This window comes from Carassius gibelio, chromosome B11, assembly GCF_023724105.1.
Source record: "Carassius gibelio isolate Cgi1373 ecotype wild population from Czech Republic chromosome B11, carGib1.2-hapl.c, whole genome shotgun sequence".
Taxonomy (NCBI): domain Eukaryota; kingdom Metazoa; phylum Chordata; class Actinopteri; order Cypriniformes; family Cyprinidae; genus Carassius; species Carassius gibelio.
The window spans coordinates 21234887-21256385 of NC_068406.1; the positions used below are offsets into that span (position 1 = coordinate 21234887).

General features: G+C 35.5%; 1 protein-coding gene and 1 pseudogene across 12 annotated transcripts; one reads left to right on the top strand and one right to left on the bottom strand.

Annotated features, from left to right (window-relative positions):
• Positions 1-1786: 1786 nt before the first annotated feature.
• LOC127968210 (excitatory amino acid transporter 5-like) lies at positions 1787-12196 on the top strand (annotated as a pseudogene).
• A 2455-nt stretch (positions 12197-14651) lies between these two features.
• Positions 14652-21208, bottom strand: LOC127968211 (ELAV-like protein 1). 12 transcript variants are annotated; one of them, XM_052569239.1, is made up of 9 exons: positions 21040-21208; positions 20374-20433; positions 19595-19657; positions 19273-19450; positions 18364-18378; positions 18003-18106; positions 17146-17299; positions 16839-17064; positions 14652-16221 (listed from the first exon to the last, which is right to left on the bottom strand). In XM_052569239.1, exons 2-9 carry the CDS (start codon positions 20407-20409, stop codon positions 15897-15899), a joined length of 1101 nt encoding a protein of 366 aa, XP_052425199.1. In that variant the 5' UTR covers positions 20410-20433; positions 21040-21208; the 3' UTR covers positions 14652-15896. The 12 variants fall into 12 exon arrangements, with proteins under 12 accessions (XP_052425199.1, XP_052425198.1, XP_052425197.1 ...); XM_052569238.1 differs by having other exon boundaries at positions 20374-20439; positions 21040-21206; XM_052569237.1 differs by having other exon boundaries at positions 19273-19453; positions 21040-21205.
• Positions 21209-21499: the final 291 nt, after the last annotated feature.

Here is a 21499-nt window from a genome sequence, read left to right on the forward strand (position 1 = left end):
TTAATGTAGTAAATTAATGTAACTAATGAACCTTATTTTAAAGTGTTACCGATTTGTTTATTACAGTTAAGGTGTACAGACAGACAAAGCATTATTTTAATAATAGATAAGAGATATATATTTAATAATAAAAATACAGTGATGTGAAGCAAATAAACAACTAATTTAAATGATTGCATTCTTCAATAGGCTACTGTAGAATTAATAATAGACTAAAATAGATTAACTTACCAATAATAATAATAATTTTAAAAAAATGGTATGTTTTACGTGAATTTAGAAATGTTTGTAGATCGGATATTTATTATGTGGTTTCACTGTTCGGATGGTGTTACTGTCTGCAAACAACGACAAATATTTTATCCAAATCTGTGTTCACGCCACCTTATACAATTACTTCAGTTCATTAGCAATTTATATTTTTATGAAAACATGTTTTAAGTTGTGATTTACCACCCCTGGCACCTCATCGGACCTGTGGTCATCGTGGTCCTGAAGATTTAGTATTTTAGTGTTGCAAAACACTCGTTTTTGATTTATTTAAAGTGATTCTCCTGGTTATCTAATTTTGGATTCTCTTATTTACTGTTGGAATAATTATAGCCTAGTTGGAAGTGTTCCAGATCATCATGTAATCAGTCTGCTCCTTTAACCTGGAGTGTGCCACAATCTGACGCTTACAGGTCCTGATCCGTCAGACCCATTAGCACTGTCTGATTACACACCATTGTCACGTGAATCTGCTTTTTTTTCATGACAGGATTATGGCTGGATTGGATTACTGTTGTATCCAAGGTTTCATTAACTAGCATTCTGTGTCCAGAAAACCTGGCCTTGTTTACAACGGTTCAATGCAAGATTTTACAGATGGCAAAGACAGCTCATCGGATATATATTTAATTGATATTACATATTAACAAAGTCAGGATTATGAAATAAACTCAGAATTTCTAGAAAAATTTTGTTTATATCTGGCAATTATAACTTCTTTTTTTAGATATAACTCTGGTTTAATATCTTGCAATTTCTTTTATACCATGATTCTGACTTTTTAAATTTAATTTAATTTAATTTAATTCCTTTAGTATACTTTAAATTCTATTGTTCTGTGGCAAAAATGGGCGTACTGAACAAATCAATGAATGAATTTGAATAAATCTTTTTAGTGAAGGGATTCAAAGATTTGAGTAACTATAGGATACATTAAAAGTCCCACCACTAATGATCACCCATTTAAGTGTGAATGAAAGTATATCTGATGAGAAGTAAATTATTTGTGAAAACTTACTGGAACTCAAACAGTAGTAGAGCACAGCACTAGCAAAGGGCATGGGTTCGATTCCCAGTGAATACATGAACTAAAAAAAAAAAAAGCAGACTTTGAATGCAGTGTCAAAGTCAAAGAGTCTGTAAAATGCAGACTGTATCAAGAATAATAAACTAAACTGAATATATTGCAATTGTCAAAAGAAAAATAATTTAATTGAGCCTGTGCATAAAGGACACAGTCGTAACTAGATCATGTGAAGGCACATGTCGATTTTCCTTGTGGCTTTAGAGACAGATCTTTTACCTGTCCTCACTATGGATTAGGTCCGTGAACAGCACATCTCACCCTTTGCTATAGTACACAAAAAGTGGGGGTTATTTGACATCACTTTATGCCAAAAATCCAGAAGTAAGGCACAGAGCCACTGTCAACAGGGAAGTGTTAGATTTTATTACTGCATCCTAATCCTCTTAGTCTCCTAGTTTCTCCTGACCGTGGTCTTGAGATGCTGGATGGATGCATGATGGCTTAATCCCTCCTTAGAACAGGTTACGCTTTGCCCTCCTGCGTTACTCGCAGCGTCTCACCCATGGAGGAGCTACTGATACCCACAGAAGCCGAGGAGGCGCCGCCCGAGCCTGCCGTCTTCTTCTCTCCGGCGGGACCTGCTAAAACTCCGCTGGAAAGAATGAAGGACTTCATGTCAAGCACGTTCTCGGTCGGTGTCAGAGAATATGTGAAGGACTACATGAGGCAAAATGGGCTGCTGACACTCTCTATTCTAGCCGTGATCACAGGATGCGTCCTGGGCTTCATGCTGAGGGGTCTGGACCTCTCCACACAAGTAAGGCTAAACTAGAATTTTTGACAAATAAATGACTCTGGACATGTCAATGAAAATGCAAACACGTGCAAGTTGTAATTGTTTTAAGGTTGTTAGTGATGCATCTTCATAGATGCACCTCAAACATCCACCCAACACATCTTTTTAGATATTTCATTCATTTTTAATCAAAAGGGGACAGAAAATGTGTCATTATGGTGCAACTCATACTGTGTTAAAAGAAAATGTCACTTCTCAGTACTAATTAAATTTTTACTATTATATTTTAAAAGATAAAACTTAGAACAGTATTGTTGGTTTTTGTTGTGATGAAATTAGGCGTGTAGGTTTGAATGTTAGGAAGTGCTTAAGGACATCTGTGCTCAGTGATCTAATCCCAGACAGAAAGCAGTTAAGCCGAGACAAATTCAGCTCGATGTGAGAGAAGGTCTCACTGCGCGTGACGCCTGACCCTGCTGAACAGCGAATAGCAACAGTTCGGGGAATTGGCTTAGATGGACTTCTCTCAGAAAGCAAATTCGTCCTACCCAGTTACATTATAGTCGCAAGCATCAGTAGGCTATTATTACATATCCTTTAATATAATCTAAATTTTAATTACACATACTTTTAAGAATAAATATAAAATTCTGGCAAGAGGAGAAGTGTGGTTTTTATATTAGGGATTCACTGATGTATCAGCCAATAATCAGTATCAGTCGATAAAATCATTATCTTGTAATACATTAATGCAATCTCACTTTAAAAAGCGCAGGTTCTGTTTGACCCTATTAATCACTCGTACCTCACATCAGGTTTTCCACAGTTTTTACCCTTCACCAAAGGTTATTTGTTCGCCTCCCATCCAGTATTCACAGGTTGGGTGGTGCTTTGTTACTTCTGATTAAAAACAAATCAAGTCTAAGGCTATAAGTACAAACAATTATCCAGTGTTCACAACTGGTTCTTAGTTAGCCTATAATAAAAATCTTGTTAAAAAGAGTTGTTTACAAACATTTGAGTGTGATTATTATATTTGAAAATTAATAGCAGTTGACTAGAATAGTTTGGACTCTGATATTAGTTTGTTAATTTTAACCTCTAATTTTATATTAATAATAAAAAAAAATTGTTCCTTAAGAAAACCAAACTTTCAATATTTGCATCAGAATTATGAATAATCGGCTCGGTATTGGTTGAGAAATTACTTGGTGGATGTGTGTGTAATACACACACACACACGCACAGTAAAAGCCATACAGTTGTAAAACGTTATTACATTTTAAAATCCTTCAGAAATTATGCTGATTTGACACAATATTAATACATTTCACAATATTACTGTTTTTCTTTTTCTTTCTTTTTTTTACTGTTTTACATTTGATTAAATAAATGCAACATAAAAGAGTTGTTTCAGCAGCTTTAAATATTTTTACCATTCCAAACTAAATATGACAAAATATAATACATGGTGAAACTAGATGACGTTTAACGCCATGTTACCATATTCGAAACATTAGCTCTTTCTGTTGTTGATGTTTTTATTATACTATGTGAAATTTAGAAATTGTTAAAAATTGCTCATCATCTGAAAAGTAATTTTTGTGTTTTCTTTGTAACCAGGCCAAAATCTATTTCTCCTTCCCTGGTGAGCTGCTCATGCGGATACTTAAAATGTTGATTCTTCCCCTGATTACTTCCAGGTGAAGATTTGACTCATTCTCATCTTTATATTTTATATAAAGCATTTATCCAACATAAAAAGTGTGTGAAGATCTCAACTCTTACTGTCTGCCTGTAGTTTAATGTCTGGACTGTCGTCTATGGAGTCGAAGGCCTGCTGCAGGATGGGGGTGCTGACGGTCACTTACTACCTTTGGACCACGTTCATCGCAGTGATTGTTGGCATTGTACTTGTTCTCATCATCAAACCTGGCTATGGGACACACTTAGAGAGCAGCAGACTGGGAGGAGGACAAGTCATAACGTCTGCAGATGCCCTTCTGGATCTGGTCAGGTATGACTGTCTAAATTTGTAGCAACAACAACCTTGTAGTTCCTGAACTAATATTCATATCAGCCAAGCAAATTTTAGGAGTAGACCTAGATATGGGGTTAAAGGCTCCTATCGACCTATTTCCATCTGATTTTAATTAGCATTAATGGTTTATGGTTCAATGGTTTCAGAATTGCTGATCTAGGAATATGTAGTACTTGGAAAATAGATGGGAAAGTTAACCCAAACATGACAGTATATTCTCAAATTCTGACCTGTATGACACAAAATGTGAACTTTTTTTCCATGCAATTACAAAGCATCGGGACCAGAGCATTCAGGCTTCAAAAAAGAACAAACGTATCCTAAAAGGAGTTTGAATGATTTGTGCATAGTATTTATGCCTTCTGAAGCCATTTAATGGCTCTGTGTGAAGAACCCAATCAAATTCACCCTAACCTTCCTTAGCATTTTCATTACTTGTGACTGTGAATTGTTCTTTGAGTAAGATCTTTTCAGTTAATCAGTTGATTCAGTTCATACAATAAGTCTTAAAAACCTCAACAGTATGTTGGTTTATGTTGTACATAAAAAACTAAAATCCCATTTCACACAATTTACACAGAAGAAAAAGATGCTGAATGGCATGAGGTTGAGCAAATGATTATAGTATTTACATTTGTTGGTTAAATTCCCCTTTAATGTCAGCTTTTTATTACTAAAACAAGTAATCTTTTCAAGTACATTTCTCTTCATTTTAATTGACACATTCATAAAATACAAGAAATATTCCTCATTGACACTGTAACTGCCATTCATTGGAAGAGTTGCCCATGTCTGGGGATTTTCAGCCATCCTATACAGTGCAATCCTATTATAGCAGTGATTAGGGTATTTTTAGTAATCTGTACAAAGCGCCAAGTAAGAAGTGCAGGACCCTCCCACTCCCCTCTGCCCATAAACACAGCTAGTCTTGTGCAGCTATATCTGATAATAGCTGAGCTCAAGTGTTTAAGTCTGCAGGGTGTACATCATGTCTTATAAAGTATAAATGTGCTGTACTTTATATTCATAAAGACACAATTAATGAATAGGCATCAAATTCTTTAGATATGGCCAGTTGCTCTAAACCTTTCCACTTATACTTCTTTTCCATCCTCAGAAATATGATCCCGTCCAATCTCATTGAAGCCACATTTCAGCAGGTGAGTAAACAGACACCATAAGATGACGGCTGTTAAGTGAGCTTAAACATGTAACGTGTTTGTACTAAGAGCATGAATAATATTAAAGTCCCTTCCAAGACAAGTCAGTGCACTTGGCAGCCATATTTGGAATGTTCAATTCTGTTGCTGATTTGAAGTAGATGCTATTTAAATATGAGTTTGGCAAGCAGTTTTTGAAATTTCTGTACTGCCTCATTCAAGTAGGTATTAAATATATATCTCTACACACACACATATATATAACTGTTCTCATAGTGGACTCGATTAAGTCATTTGCAGTGCTTCATGGGAGTGGGTGGGGCTAAAGAACACTTTTGATGGGCTTTCCTCCCTACGATTCTCTGATTGGTGGAATTTTCTGTACAGCATCATGGGTAATGTAGTTTTTCACCACAAATTCTGCTATTAGATGTGAATATTTTAAAAAATAATTTCATGCGAATGGATGGCTTCAACAAAAGCATATGTAATCGATTAATAGCCTCAGAGCTTACGACAAGTCTGTCCTAAAAGATTTACCAGTTGTAGTTAAAATTCAATTTCTCTATAGAGTTTTTAATTTTGGAACCCGACTGATGCAACTCTGTTGCACTGCACTTTCTCCCATTCATAATAATATGGGTGAACTATTTTGTGGATAAATATATGCATCCTCAGACGATACCTCAAATCATGCAACTTATTATGGACTTTAACCTGGTGGACGATAAAATCCATTAGATTTGCACCATAGGATCAGGATATCATAGAGATTTGGGCTTACTGGACTCGGGCCAATAAACAATAACCTAGCATCTGCATAACAATTAAAAATCCCTTCATAACTACCTAGAATACTTACAACATTGTAACAATGAAGTTTGTATAAGCAAAGAAAACATAAAACCTTCTTCTATATTTTGTTGTTTCAGTACAAGACAGACATTATTCCAATCATAAAAACACAAGTGAACACAGGACGCCCAAATTTTGTCTACCTGATGCCTGATGAAGACCATCCAAAGGGTCGGACGGTGCAGTTGGAACTAACGCCACCTCCAGACATCGAGTACAAGAACCGTCCAGGCAACAGTCAGCAGATGAATGTACTCGGCATCGTTATTTTCTCAGCCACGATGGGTAAAACATCTGCCTTCACCTAATGAAGCATCTTCACTAAGTGAAATCACGGTCAAATGTGGAACTATAATGAATGGCTTTTCATTTAGGTCTCTTGCTTGGTAAAATGGGCAAACGCGGAGCTCCTCTGGTGAACGTTTGCCAGTGCATCAATGAGTGTGTGATGAAGATTATTAATGCAGCTGTATGGTAAGAGAGAAAGCACTCATTCATGCTCATACATCATGGCAATAAAAACAATCCTTTAATTTAGGGGTTTTAAAGGCACAGTTCCATACAAAGACTGTTTGTCATGGAAATTAAGTTTTTCCACAATACTTGGCCAGGATTTGCCATTGAGAAGCTTGAGGGCTCAGATACCATTAGCTGAGGATCTGAGTGAAAGTTTCCAGCATGCAGCAGGCACGTGCACAACGGCTGCCAGCGGGAAGGTGTGTTAAAGCCACATGCAGGGATTATGGATCACCTGCGCTTAAGAGCTGTCTCACACTTCTCCAAGATGCTGACTAGTATGTGGCTGTCACACACTTAACAAAATACTTAGGCCTAATTTGAAGATTAATCCGATTTGAACTGCATTCAAAATGTCCATTTATTTGGATAACACAGTTATAATATTAACTAATCAATGAAACAGGTGTGATTTCTGCAATCTATTCAATGCATCTACTTGTGGTCATATTTTCAAATGCATTTATTCAAATTGCTTAGAATCTGCATAAATCTGTTCATTGTGAAAACAACTGAATCTATGAACATGCTTAAAATATGGTTAGCTGTGGAACAAGAAATATTCAATTGTATGAGAAATGTATTTCTGACCTGGTTGTTGTTTATTTAAAATACATTTATTAGTACTTTTACAGAAATCTTAACTGCTTCATATGTGACTGACTGACAGATGTATTTGTTAGGTTAACATTGTTTAATCTAAACAGATGGCAATTTTATATGCAACCTAAATCTTATATTTAGGCCTAAATGTTCAGGGCCTAATTCCAAATCATTGATTGAAATCAAGATGGACCCTATTTACTTCCTTAATACATATATTTTCTTAATGTAAACAACTCAACACTGAGTGTTACTCAAAGAACAAAATGTTTTGTAATAAAAACTAAATAAAAATAACAATAAATCACTATTTTAATTAATGTCTTTTTTTCAGGTCTCAGTGGACAAGTACCTTCTTGCATTTTTTTGTTCACTGAATTTTCTCTACTCAAAATGCATCACATTAAAGAAGTCAAATTGGTTTAGTTTTCATGTTGGGTTTTCATGTTGAGTTGAGTTTAATAGTTATTCATAGTTTATGCAAAAATATAAATTCTGTGATTTACTTACTCTTACGTGGTCCCAAATCTGTTTGACTTTCTACAGAACTGAAAATATATATTTTAAGAATCACTGAACCATACAATAAATGTCCATAGAATCAAAGTGTTCTAAAAAAATCAGATTGGGAATGACATAAAAGTTATGTCAATTATAAAATTATGACAATGTGGCAAATTAGTGACTGGACAGCAATTTTTCATGTTGACTGTTGAAGTCATCACATTCTGAGAAATGTGAATGTGTGAAATAATTCCTACCAGCTTCTCTGTATTTTTCAACAGGTATTTTCCGTTTGGGATCATCTTCCTAGTGGCTGGTAAAATCCTGGACATGAGTGATCCCTCCACACTTGGGAAGAAGTTGGGCTGGTACGGGATGACGGTCATGGCAGGCCTGTTTGTGCACGGCCTCATCTTGCTTCCATTCTTCTATTTCATTCTGACATGGAAAAATCCTTTCACATTCATCAGAGGGCTCCTGCAAGCCATGGTCATCGCTCTCGCCACATCATCCAGGTATGAAGAACTAGGCCCCCATGAAATCAACTGTATTTTTATTTTTTATCAAATTCTGTGTCTTTTTTCCCCAAATTACATTTTATTATTTAAAATGTTTCTGGATTCAGTCCCCTCCCCAAAAATCCAAAAGCATGTATAATTAATATAAATCATGAAACTTACAATTTAACAGCAATTGATTAAAAACACACACAATTTTTTTTTGTGTGTGGCCCTATGAAATGTTTTATATTACTTCTCAAATTCAGTTTTATTTTACCAAACTCTTTCCATTACTTTTCTGAATTAAATTTGACTGGTTTCATAAAATTGTAATAATCAAAAGCATATTCAGATAATTGATGTTATATATATATATGTTTATGTATTATAATTTTATAATTTTATTTATGTATTTTTTCAGAAATACCTTGTTATTTCTGTCAGTTTCTTGAAGTGAAGTCTCAGAGCAGTTCTAGAGATCATGTTCATGTGTTCATATACTGAGGCGGCAGAGGCGAGCATCACATGCACTTCAGTATGTGTGTTCAATTAAATGAGAATCTTCTGCGCCATTCACACAGACACACATAACATGCAGTATTCATATTTAAATACTATTTTTGTGGCTTAATATTCACAGACACTAGTCCATATCACGTTTTGATGTGTCTGCCGCCCTACTTTGGATTTATCCATCCAAAATGTAGCAAATTCCGGTACTTAAATTAAGCTGAAATTATGCTTTCATGACTGGATTCTGCGATTCTGTAATGGCTTGTCCTAACTCCATTAAATAAAGTAGAAACCTGCTTTGACCTCATGACTTTGTAAACATGAGATATTCTATCTTTTTCACAGTTCAGCAACGCTGCCCATTACAATGAAATGTTTGCTGGAGAACTGCCGAGTGGACAGGCAGATTGCCAGGTTTGTGCTGCCAGTGGGAGCCACCATTAACATGGATGGAACGGCGCTGTATGAAGCAGTGGCAGCTATTTTCATTGCCCAGGTCAATGAGTACGAACTGGATTTCGGACAGTTGGTCACCATCAGGTACTTGCAGACAGCCAAAGATTTAACCAAATATACCGTATTTTTCGGACCATAAGTCGCACCAGAGTATAAGTCGCATCAGTCCAAAAATACGTCATGATGAGGAAAAAAACATATATAAGTCGCACCGGACTATAAGTCGCATTTATTTAGAACCAAGAACCAAGAGAAAACATTACCGTCTACAGTCATGAGAGGGCGCTCTATGTCTTCAGTGTAGACTACTAGCGCCCTCTCGCGGCTGTAGACGGTAATGATTTCTATTGGTTCATTTCTCTCTGTTCATTTCAAATTAATTTTGATAAATAAGTCGCACCTGACTATAAGTCGCAGGACCAGCCAAACTATGAAAAAAAGTGCGACTTATAGTCCGGAAAATACGGGTAGTCAGGTTTTGTGGTTGATCGCTAGCACTTGTGTGCACAGAGCTCCTGTTACCCATTTTCAATACTTTCTGTTTAACAGTTTTTTTTTTTAACTAATTAATTATTACAAATAACTTTTAAACAGTGTTAGTAAAGGGTATACAAAAAGTAATAGCATTTGCTTTTCTATAAATAGTAACAGAAAGACAAATGTAATAATACTTTCTCATCTATAGGCAGCATTCAGCAGATGCACATTCCATTTAAACTAGTCTTTGAAACGTTTAATTTCACTAACCTCGTAAACTTTGTGAAAATCAGTTCGCAGATCCTCTGAAGTGTGGATTTGTAGACTGCATAAAAACTTAACTGAGTGCACTGTTGGTTAACTTCCTTTATAATCAAGAAGTTGCCATCTATATTTTACAGATAAAAAAATAAAAAATAAAAATAATACTTATTAAATATTGTCATGCATGTTATGCATGCATTGTTAACCAGCTTTAAATAATGTGATAGACCAACTCATCTAGCACGATCAGTTCTATCAGGAATCACTAAACTCCTAATAATCTTACTGTTGTGATTTCCTGCAGTATAACAGCGACCGCTGCCAGCATAGGTGCTGCTGGAATCCCTCAGGCAGGCCTTGTAACCATGGTGATAGTGCTGACATCTGTCGGATTGCCACCGGACGACATCACGCTGATTGTGGCCATTGATTGGATCTTGTAAGTTGAGATATCTGCCATATTTACCTGCTGAAAAAAACAAACAAACAAACAAACAAAAAACATAATACAGTTCTTAATAGCTGTGATCAATGGATCATCTAAATGAATAAATAGTAAACAAGAGTAAATACTAAAATAATGCATGAGGACAATAGTGATAACAGGGTCAAGAATAAAGACTTGTACTCCTTCTGGTTTAAAGAGATCGCTTTCGAACAATGATCAACGTGCTGGGAGATGCTCTGGCAGCTGGAATCATTGGTCACTTGTGTCAAAAAGACTTCCCTCCTGACAGAGCGGTAAGATAACAGCTGTTTTCTGTTTATAGTATTTGGGTCAATGACATTACATGTTTGTAATGATATATGCATTTCATTTTTGTTATATATATATATATATATATATATATATATATATATATATATATATATATATATATATATATATTTTTTTTTTTTGTTAGGGGACATAAAGTGAAAAAAATATTTGTCCTGATATAATAATAATAATATTAATAATAATAATAATAACAATAATAACAATAATAATAAAATTAACTTCTTGAAAAAATGTAAAATAAAATCTACAATTTAGTATTTTTTTTTTTTTTTCAAATTTAGTATTTTGACAAAATTATTTGTAGGAAAAGTATTTGAACAAATCTGGAGCACAAGATAATTTCATGAATAGCACTGGTATATTTGTAGCTATATCCAACAAAACATTGAATGGGACAAAATATTTTTTTTTCATTTTTCTTTTACGCCAAAAATCTTTGGGATATTTAGTAAAGATCATGTTTCATGAAGATATTTTGTAAATTTCCTACTGTAAATTACATTTTTGATTGATAATAAGTATTGCTAAAAACTTAATTTAAAGGTGATTTTCAAAATATTCAGATTTTTTTGGCACCCTCTTATTCCAGATTTTTATAAATCTCAAATACTAGCCAAATATTCTCCATTCCTTTTTAGCATCATGTTGAAACTTTAGTTTATATTTAAATACCACAAGTTTCACAATGCTATATGCACTTTTATTTATTTTTGTCAGGCGAAAGCGAATGGAGCTGCACAGGACAGCCAGACGGCTAAAAACATGGAGAATGTGCCTTTAACTGAAGTACCGCTGCTGGCCGGGAAAGACTGTATATTAGAAGTGGTTGGGGACACAGTTTTTGAACGACCCACAGTCTACTATAATATATGTCAGGTCTGAGTCACCAGACGATTGCCTTATATCCACAAACCTCCATTCTACCACTGTGCCATAAAGCAGTACTGAATGAACACTTCTTCTGGTTCTTCTGTTTCCGCTTTTTAAAACGGACTGATCCTGGCTGTTTTGTACAGCTGAATACATTTAGGCAGCGTTCTTTCCCTATTCAAGGGAACCACTTCTATTCACAAGGACAGGCCAAAAATAAGTCACCCCTCCCCCTGCTTTTGTCACCTCTGGTGCTGGAGGTACAGCAGTTATTGCATGCTGGCATGCATTCAGGATTTTTGCCGTTCAGGTTCAGGCTGATATTACGGTCAAAACATGATTCAGATCCGCAGTGACATCATTCAACAACTTCCTAAAGGTAATGGGGAAGGAACCTGAGTGACATGTTAAAATGCACAGTTAAAAGCCAATTATCTGGCATCACATGCAACAACACGGGTGACTGATTTGCAAGCTTTTTTTTTACATATACATTATTGTATTTTTGTGTAGTGAACTTGCAACATTTTCGTAATAAAAAAATAAATAAAAAATGGATGTAATGTGTTTGCGTGTTGATGTTACGACAAACGCCATGTACGTGTGAACAGATGGTTAACATCGGATTTGGTTTCAGAGAACACTAGATTAGAAATTAGATAGAGCTGCTTGCTTCAGGTTTAAGAGCTCAGGATGATCAGACCAAAGAACATTAATGACAAATTAGCCATTCTGAGGTTATGCCCAATCAAACTAATTCAGTGGTGACATGACATAGACACATGACCATGATCCCAAGCACAGCTGACCCAATTATTAAAGCCTTGAAACCAATTGTGTTCAACGTTTAACATACTTTTTGTATGAAGTTTGTCACAGTATTTTAGGGCTTCTGCAATTTTTAAAGGTAAGTTTAAGACTTTTAAATGAATGAATGGGAGAAAAGAAAATGAATGGGAACATAAAAAACTATGTTCTGTAAATGTAAACGTCTTAGGAGACAAGACGCAATACATTAAATTTAGAAAACACAGTACACCTTCCAACAGATCTCCATTAGTTTTTGCTTAAATAGGAAAATAACTTCACTGTAGCTGCAAAAAGGGGATCATGCTTAATTTTTTGTCTTGTTTTTCAATGCAAAGGTCAAAAGTTTCTTAAATCATGATGTGCTACGAATTAAAAAACACTACTTATGTTTTATGAGAAACTGATAACAATGAAATGTTTATGAACAAAACGAACAAAATGCCAATGGGCTCAGAAAAATCAACAATTCAAAATAAAATGTTTTTGTACCCCACTGACATACATTTGTTCTTGATTTAAGTATGAACTCAAATGTGCAGAAAACAAGACTTCATATATTTAATTAGCATCTCAAGTAACTAAATGCAAATTCAAGATTGTTTAGATTTATGTACTGGTATATATATATATATATATATATATATATATATATATATATATATATATATATATACACACACAGTATTTTTTGCTTAAAGGGGGGGTGAAATGCTATTTCATGCATACTGAGTTTTTTACACTGTTAAAGAGTTGGATTCCCATGCTAAACATGGACAAAGTTTCAAAAATTAAGTTGTACGTTTGAAGGAGTATTTTTGGAACAAAAATACTCCTTCTGGTTTGTCACAAGTTTCGGAAAGTTTTTTTCGAGTATGGGTTTGTGTGACGTTAGATGGAGCGGAATTTCCTTATATGGGTCCTAAGGACACTTCTGCCGCGCAGAGCACGGAGAGCACAGACATTTCACTGATCAGAGCGAGAGCGTCGCGAAAAGTCACAAAAGAAGTGTGTTTTTGGTTGCCAGGGCAAGACAACCCTGCACAGATTACCCCCCCCCCCCCCCCCAAAAAAAAAGACCAGCATTAAGGGACAAGTGGACGGAGTTTATTTTTACAGAGCATCAACGGAGTTGTGCAAGTGTTTTTGTTTGTTCCCTGCATTTCGAAGATGCTTGTTTTACAAACAAGGCCCAGTTTGACAATGGATTTGCGTATCATTTATTTCTTAAGGATAATGCAGTCCCAACGAAAAAGGGTCACGATCGTGTGTTGGAACCGCAGGCGGTGAGTAAAACTGCTTCAAATATCTCCGTGTTGTTAACTTAGCTATCTGCACGTAAGCACATCAAGTAAACAACATGCGATGTTGTCATCAAACTGCACTTTCCACATGTACAGCTTAAAAAAAAAAAAAAAAAAAAGACGACAAAGTGGAACTTTGTCATTTTCCAAAACCGCTAAGCAAATATATACAGTTTCATTTCATACCACATAGAGACGTTGTTGCTGATGCTGCTCTTGTTAAATTTCAACCTCTTTCAGCCTACATGACTGTAAGCCATGGTTTGTTTTGGATGTTTTTTTTCTTCTCATGGTGTCACAGCTTCCAGACGCTCTCTACGCAAAAGCCTACTGGCGCTCATGATTCTTTAGCTCCGCCCACACGTCACGCCTCCAGCCGGTCGTGTTTTTCTGGGAAAAATCGGTACAGACTATCTTTCTCTTATAAATATAATAAAACTATAGACTTTTTCGAGTTATGAAGGATGCAGTACTACTCTATAGGTACTCAAGATTAACAGGATATTGAGTGAAAACGAGCATTTCACCCCCCCTTTAACATCTTTTAGAAAAGCAGTTAAAGTATAATTAAAATTTTAAAGAGGAGTCTGGAATTGGATGTTTTAAATAAACATACCAGCTTTTGGACTTTTGTCACCTCCCCATTTTCACCTAAACCTACTTTTTATTTTTTTTCTGTGGTGAAAATGAGGCTTGACCTCAAGCTACTGAAAATTGCACTTAATTCCTAAAAATATTTTTTTTATACTCCACATGTTAAAGTCTGTCTCATCTCTGTTCAACTAAAACATGACAACTCTTCATATAAAATATGTAATGTAGTGTGGAGAGTTTGTCAAATATAATCAGCAAATAAAAGCAGATTAATTTGTCAACATTTAGCATAACAATGAAAATATCAAAAACATTTTTACGACAAAACAATGGCATTTATTTGAATGAAACATGGAACATCATGCTACAGGTCCTCAAGTCACACTACCTCTAAAGACCCGAAGCATGATGTGTACAATTACTGAAATCAATCCTACCAACATATGAACATGCAAACAAGTATAGTGTTGGTCTGCAAACCGGATGTGTACTAGTACTGTGTGAGAACAATTAAATACAATTCTTCACCTTTGTGTGGCTTTACATGACTTGACAGCATCTCAAAAAACAGATTGAAATTTCACAAGTTCACATTAAAATGTACAAAGCTGCATTTAGGATAGACTAAGTACAGAGTAAAACACTACATTAAAATGCATTATTAATATTAAGCAAGCAAATGTGTAATTGAAAACTGATCTAACCAAATCTATAGACTGACAGCTTGCAGTCAAGTGCCTACATCCCTGCTTTTATCAGACTCCAATTTATCCACATGGGGAGTGAATTCAACGCTGGTTAAAAAGATCACGTAAAACCAAGTTTTAAAGATAGCTTCTTTCAACCACCTTCCAAATAAAACCAGACGAAAATAAATGTGGTTAAATGCAAAACAAACTTTAATATCAAATGAAAAAAACTGATTAAAATCATAAAGAAAACTGCATTGGAGGAAGAAAAAATGAAAATAAAAAACAAAAAGACAACACTTGCGGTTTTAGATTTTAATTTCTAAACAGGAAAACTAAAAAACTTAAAGGCATACACTTTACTCTCCAAGTTCTTTGGTCCTTCCAACGATCTTTTACCTTACAGATGGGTGAGCTGGAGCACTGAAGAATTGGACTAGTCACTATTTACAGAGGTCTACAAGAGGTGGGGAAGTTTTTACTGAGAATAAAGCTAAAAGCTTTCACATTATAATATAATGAAGAAAATGGGACCATTAAGTCCAGTGTGATGAAGGGAAAGAGCAACAATGCCATGGTATCTTTAAGGCATCGTAACAGTGTTGGCAAAAATTAAAGAAAGCTTATCTTTCGATATATATATCTGAAATTTGTAAATTGTCCAGGGTTTTATAAATGCCAGGCATCAGGGACAAAACCACTAATGCAACATTCTAGTTTTTGCTCAACACCAGAGAGCACAAACTTGTTTCACCCCAACACAGACGTATGAATTATGTTTATGTAGACAGTCAACAATAACTGAAATCTTTAGAACAAACCGCAATTAACTTTTTAAATTCGTTTACGAAAAAAAAAAAAAAGTCCCTTTACTTGTGAGACTTGCTGGTTTTGAACGACACTTGCAGGACTCTGTCTCCCATGCGGTATCCGTTCAGGCTAGCGATGGCCATTGCAGCCTCTTCGTAATTTGTCATGGTAACAAACCCAAAACCTTTGCATTTGTTGGTGTTAAAGTCACGGATGACCTTGACGTTGGTGACAGCACCGAACGGACCGAACATCTGCCAAAGGATGCCTTCGTCGACATCCTGACCCAAGTTGTAGATGAAGATACACCATCCAGAGGAAGAGCTGCCAGACACGTTCATCCCAGAGGCACCGCTCATGTGGTCAACACTCATGGGTGAAAACCTAACAGAGCAAGAGATCAATCAGTCAAGTCACCTTCATTTCTATAAAGCTTTATATAATGCAGACTGTGTCAAAGCAGCTTCATAGTAACAAACTGGACAACAGCGGGATCAATTATGGAAAAGACAACAGCCAAGACAAGAGTCATCTTCAATGTTGCCTGCTTATTATTTACATTGAAAACGATTGATTTTAATATTGCATTGGTAACATGCTTTCATGGCTGCAGTTGCCAGATTTAAAGAGATTAAATCCTCCAAGCAGAGCTTTTTTTCTTAAATCTATACATTTTCTGTTCAGTGGTTCACGTAATCTTCCCAATCTGGCACTACAGAGAAAGAGCTGATGTGCTGAAAACATTGACATGGAAACTATTGCGAAATTCCAGTCAAATAAGTGTAATACAGCCAGTCTGTTTCAGTTTGTGTTATTTGCTTTGACTACATCTGTGAGCAAACCACGCGAGTTGACATTGTCTTGATTTATTCTGTTTGAGAACAATAATTCAGGGAATGTATTACACTTTTCTTACAAGCAGCAAAGAATCTGATGCAACAACTACAACGTACTGATTAATGGACAACATTAAAACTACAGGAAGCATATTTGGCTCTCACCTGAAGCGCTGCGCCTGGTGATGAACAGGTCCTCCAAACCGACGGGACTGAGTGGGGTACAGCTGAGAGATCAGCTGGGAATTCTTGGTCTGGTTTGGACTGGCAGCAAACTTCACTGTGATTGGTTCAGAGGCACCAGCTGGTTTGGATCCATTAAGATCCTTGATGGCTTCCTCCGCTTCAGACCTCTTATCGAAACGGATGAACGCAACTCCACGAGATAGGCCTAACAGGTAAGAAAGCCCCACAAAAAGAGTTGAGACCCAGAATACTTTCACGATGGAAAATTGCAGGACAGAATAATTACCAGAGGCCTGATCGACCAGTATGCGGGAGTTTATGATATGCCCGTACTGGGTAAACATGTCCTCTACATCCTTCTGAGTCATGGTCTTGGGTAAACCGCTGATGTACAGGTTGGCATCTTTGATGCTGTCAGAGCTCGGCCTGGCATAAGACACCTAATTTAATGGAAAAACATTGCATTAAAAACCACTTCATTAAGGCCTTATTAAACAAAAATATCAAGCCATCATGTGTGCCCCCATTACTGAATAAACAATATTGTTCCATTGTGTAGCCAAAACATAGCCTCACATCTGAGTTTCACATATGAAATAAAATTAAAAACAACCCCAACAAAAATAAAACCAAAACAAAAACATTACAATGATTGTGTACTTCATATTCTGTAATGCTCAGAAAGAAAAAAAACAAGTCTGGGACTTCAGCGCAGGGCTTCTGTTCGGCACAATTTCATACTCAAGCAAATGACTACTAACTTTTACCACTCTGTTTTTACACCACAACCATGCAAGAGAAATGAAAACAGCATATTCTGATCTTAAAAGGAACTCCAAAATAAAAGTGTCACTGACTTCAGTATAATTCTGTACCGAAATTAAACCATGCTCAGTCAAAGACAGCCAATCATACAGATTATGAGAGCAAAAATCTTGAGACGTCAAATGTCAGGAAAAAGAAATACAAAGAAAAACAAAGAGAAAATAAAAAAAGGAACCATTGTTGAAACTCATGAAGTTGTTCATTCCTTACAGAAAGCAGGCAGGACTCGAACGCCGTCCTAACTGCTTTGAGTCTAGTTTACCAATATGGCATCTAAAATATAACACATGGATACAAAAACACCTCTTTGCACGTTACCTTGATAGTTTTAGACTGTAGTCTCAGGCCATTGAGTGTATTGATTGCCCTTTCTGCATCATTAGGGTTAACATAGTTAACAAATCCGTACCCTAAACTGTGGCCTAGAGAAAACAAAAGGGAAAACAAACAAAATAAAAATAACAAACGTTCGTCCACATCCTGCAGACTATTGCAAAAGAAAAGACAAAAGAAAAATGCAAGCTGTTCTTGGGAATGACAATTGTAAAACAAAATAGTTACATCATCTTCAAAAACAAAGTTTGACATCAGGCAAGAAAATAGTTAGGATACAGAAATCTAATCCAAACATCAAAAAACAGTCTTCATTAAATCATTGCTAGGAAAAAAAAACAAATACCTTCCTTCACACCTCCTTAAAAATAAAAACAAAAACATTATTAGGCATTTATAAAAGTTTAAGTAAATAAAATACAACGTACATTCATCAGTACACCTATACAACATATATCTAAGTATAATAAATTCCAAAGAGGGATGCTTTGTGCAAAAAAAAAAAAAAACGAAAAACGAAAAACAAACAAAAAAAAAAGACTATCAAACAAAGCTAATGGCATAGATGCATGAAGATGGCACCAGACTGACATCAATAGGCCTCTCCAGGTACTCCACAATACAACTGGAAATTAAATTGTCCTCAAAAACATAGAAAAAAATAGGAAAACAAAAACACAACAACCCAAAGAATAAAGCACATTTGCACGGAACAATGCATGATGCCCACATCATAAAATTTTTTTATTTTTCAAAAAAGTCAAATGAGTTTTTGCAATATACACAGCAAGAAAATATTTACAGAAAAACAAATGTGTCTGACTTCAAAGACAAATAAAATCTTGGCACATTGTGGGAGTACTTCAAATCTAATCAAAAGCTCAATGATATTGAATCGGACCAGTACCATCTTTACACCTTTTCAAATTGAAAAAGAAAAAAGGATTTTGGAAAAAAGGAACCAAATGAAATTGTGTGAGCAAAATGTTTATTGGAGCATAAAAATAAAATACCACAGTGGACAGTGAAATGCTGCCACAAATCTGACCCAAGCTTCAATAAACTGGTCAAAAGAATTTGCTAAAAAAAAAAAAAGTACTTTAAAATACTGAAAATAACTTGTAACTTAAAAAAAAAAACGGTGTCGGTAAAACTTATTGAAAACAGACAAGAAGTTCTGAAAATAAACAACCTTTCTCTTCATGTATCACAAACACATAAGAGAAAGACACTGGCTCAGTGTGTTGAGACGTACCTCCCATCTTGTCTCTTATGAGTTTGGCCGACTCCACCTCGCCAATGCTGCTGAAGAGACTCCGAAGCTCCTCCTGACTCATGTTCTGGGGCAGATAGTTGATGATCAGGTTGGTTTTCGCATCACTCGGCTCATCGCCCATGTGGTCCTCGTAACCGTTCGGCATGTCGTATTCTTCCTGCTAGAGACAAGATTATGCATTGTGACCAAACCAACAAAACTTACACTGGCAGACTAAAACCTAAAAAAATAAAAAAATGCAAGTAGCATGACCAACAACATCCGACATTAGTCTACACACAAAAATAATGGCCAATTTTACCTTTACTGAGCTGCCACTCTTGTGTGAGTCTCTGTCATTACCCTGGTTCTCAACCTCACAAACCTGCAGCAACAAATCAGTTGCAACATGATATAAATGTATACCTAATAACACCATGCTATATATAGCTATTTGCACTTTTGTTTAGGTGCTAACTGTAATTCCTGGCCTTTATACTTGTACTACGCAAAAAAATAAAATAAATAATAATAATTGAAACTAATCAAATAAATGAAAGTATTACTTTTTACAGAAACCAAAATGTTAATTTTCGTTTGGCAGTAATCCAATAGAGTAATGTTACTTAAATTTGGGCAATTCAACTTCCTCACTAACAAGCCACTTTTTGATATTTGAGCTGAACGTTCTTTTCTACTTTTTAGTTTTGGTCATGGTAAAGTGCATCTGCACATCTAACATTTAGCTGTTGTACATTATTCACTTTTATGTGGATAAAATACATGCTAAAACTGTCCAAATGCACCAGAGAAGCACTGATAAAGTACCAAGATAACTTCAGCCCTCCAAATATATTTTGGCCATAACCAAGTTTTATTTTTTTTGCAGACGAAAATTTTCTCACTAAGATTTCTGTGCTAACCACTCGAAACTCGTCTCTAAAATTCTTTCCAATTGTCAAGTAAATAAGTGAATAAACAAAAAATTAAACAACGGTAGCTCAATAGGCAAAATAAATACCTTAACATGTTGAATTGTTTTAAGATAACTCACCATTTCACTTGAAGAAATTAACGTAAAATTAGATTGTAAATACTTACTTTTAAATACCTTATGTGTCCTCTTCTGACGGCCATGTAGATACCTTACAGCTTCAAAATCTTAGTCTGGGGAAAAAAAAAAGAAGAAATTGTAAACAGCTTTGCAGTGGATACACATTTTCTATTAGAGCCAAGACGAACTCTGCATCGTTACGAACCGTAACATATATCGGTTTAGAACATTTCATTTTTTTCATTGTTTACACTGGCATAAGCACAAAAAAAATCACTTTTGTATACAAGTTACAATGTAATAAACGTTTAGTCGTCGACGTATTTCCTCTACAACCAAAAACAAAGGCAAAACTATGAGGAGTAACGTTAGCTAAATATAAGCATGTATGCTAGGCTAGGTTAACCAGGCTAGGCTAACCAAACTAAGCTAGGCTGCAGGAATAGCGCGTACAATTACAAATAAATAAAATATTAACGACATCGTAACAGTATCACTACTCACACACAGAGTGGATACATTATTACCTAATCTAATTTAGCTAATTATAATGATAGTTCCAATGCAAGGCCGCTCTTTTGAGGCCTGTTCGCCAGTATCGAAGCTACCGGCGCGTGCTCGTGAACGTTTGAGAACGTTCAGTCCGCACATTTAAAAACTCACATTTTATATTTGAAAAAACGACAATATTCAAGCACAACATATATATTTACCTCCGTGTCCTTTGTCCTCGACCGTCGTTGTAGTATAGCGAGTTACAAATCGTGAAGAGAACAAAGCGGAGACCTGCCCTACCTACTTCGCACGCGCGATTCTCAACCCAAGAAGGGGCGCGCTCGGGTGTCTCGCGCTCAAGCGGAAGTGAAGCCACACCTCCTCCCGTCTGGAGGAAGGGATGCTGCGGAGTCACACCCCATCAATGGCTATGACCCCATCTAAGCAAAGCACACGATCTTTTTGAAGCTCTGCCATGTTTATGTATGTATATATACATATACATATATACATACATATATACATACATATATATATATATATATATAGATATATATATATATATATATATATATATATATATATATATATATATATATCTATATGTGTATATGTGTATATGTGTATATGTATATGTATGTATATATGTATGTATATATGTATATGTATATATATATA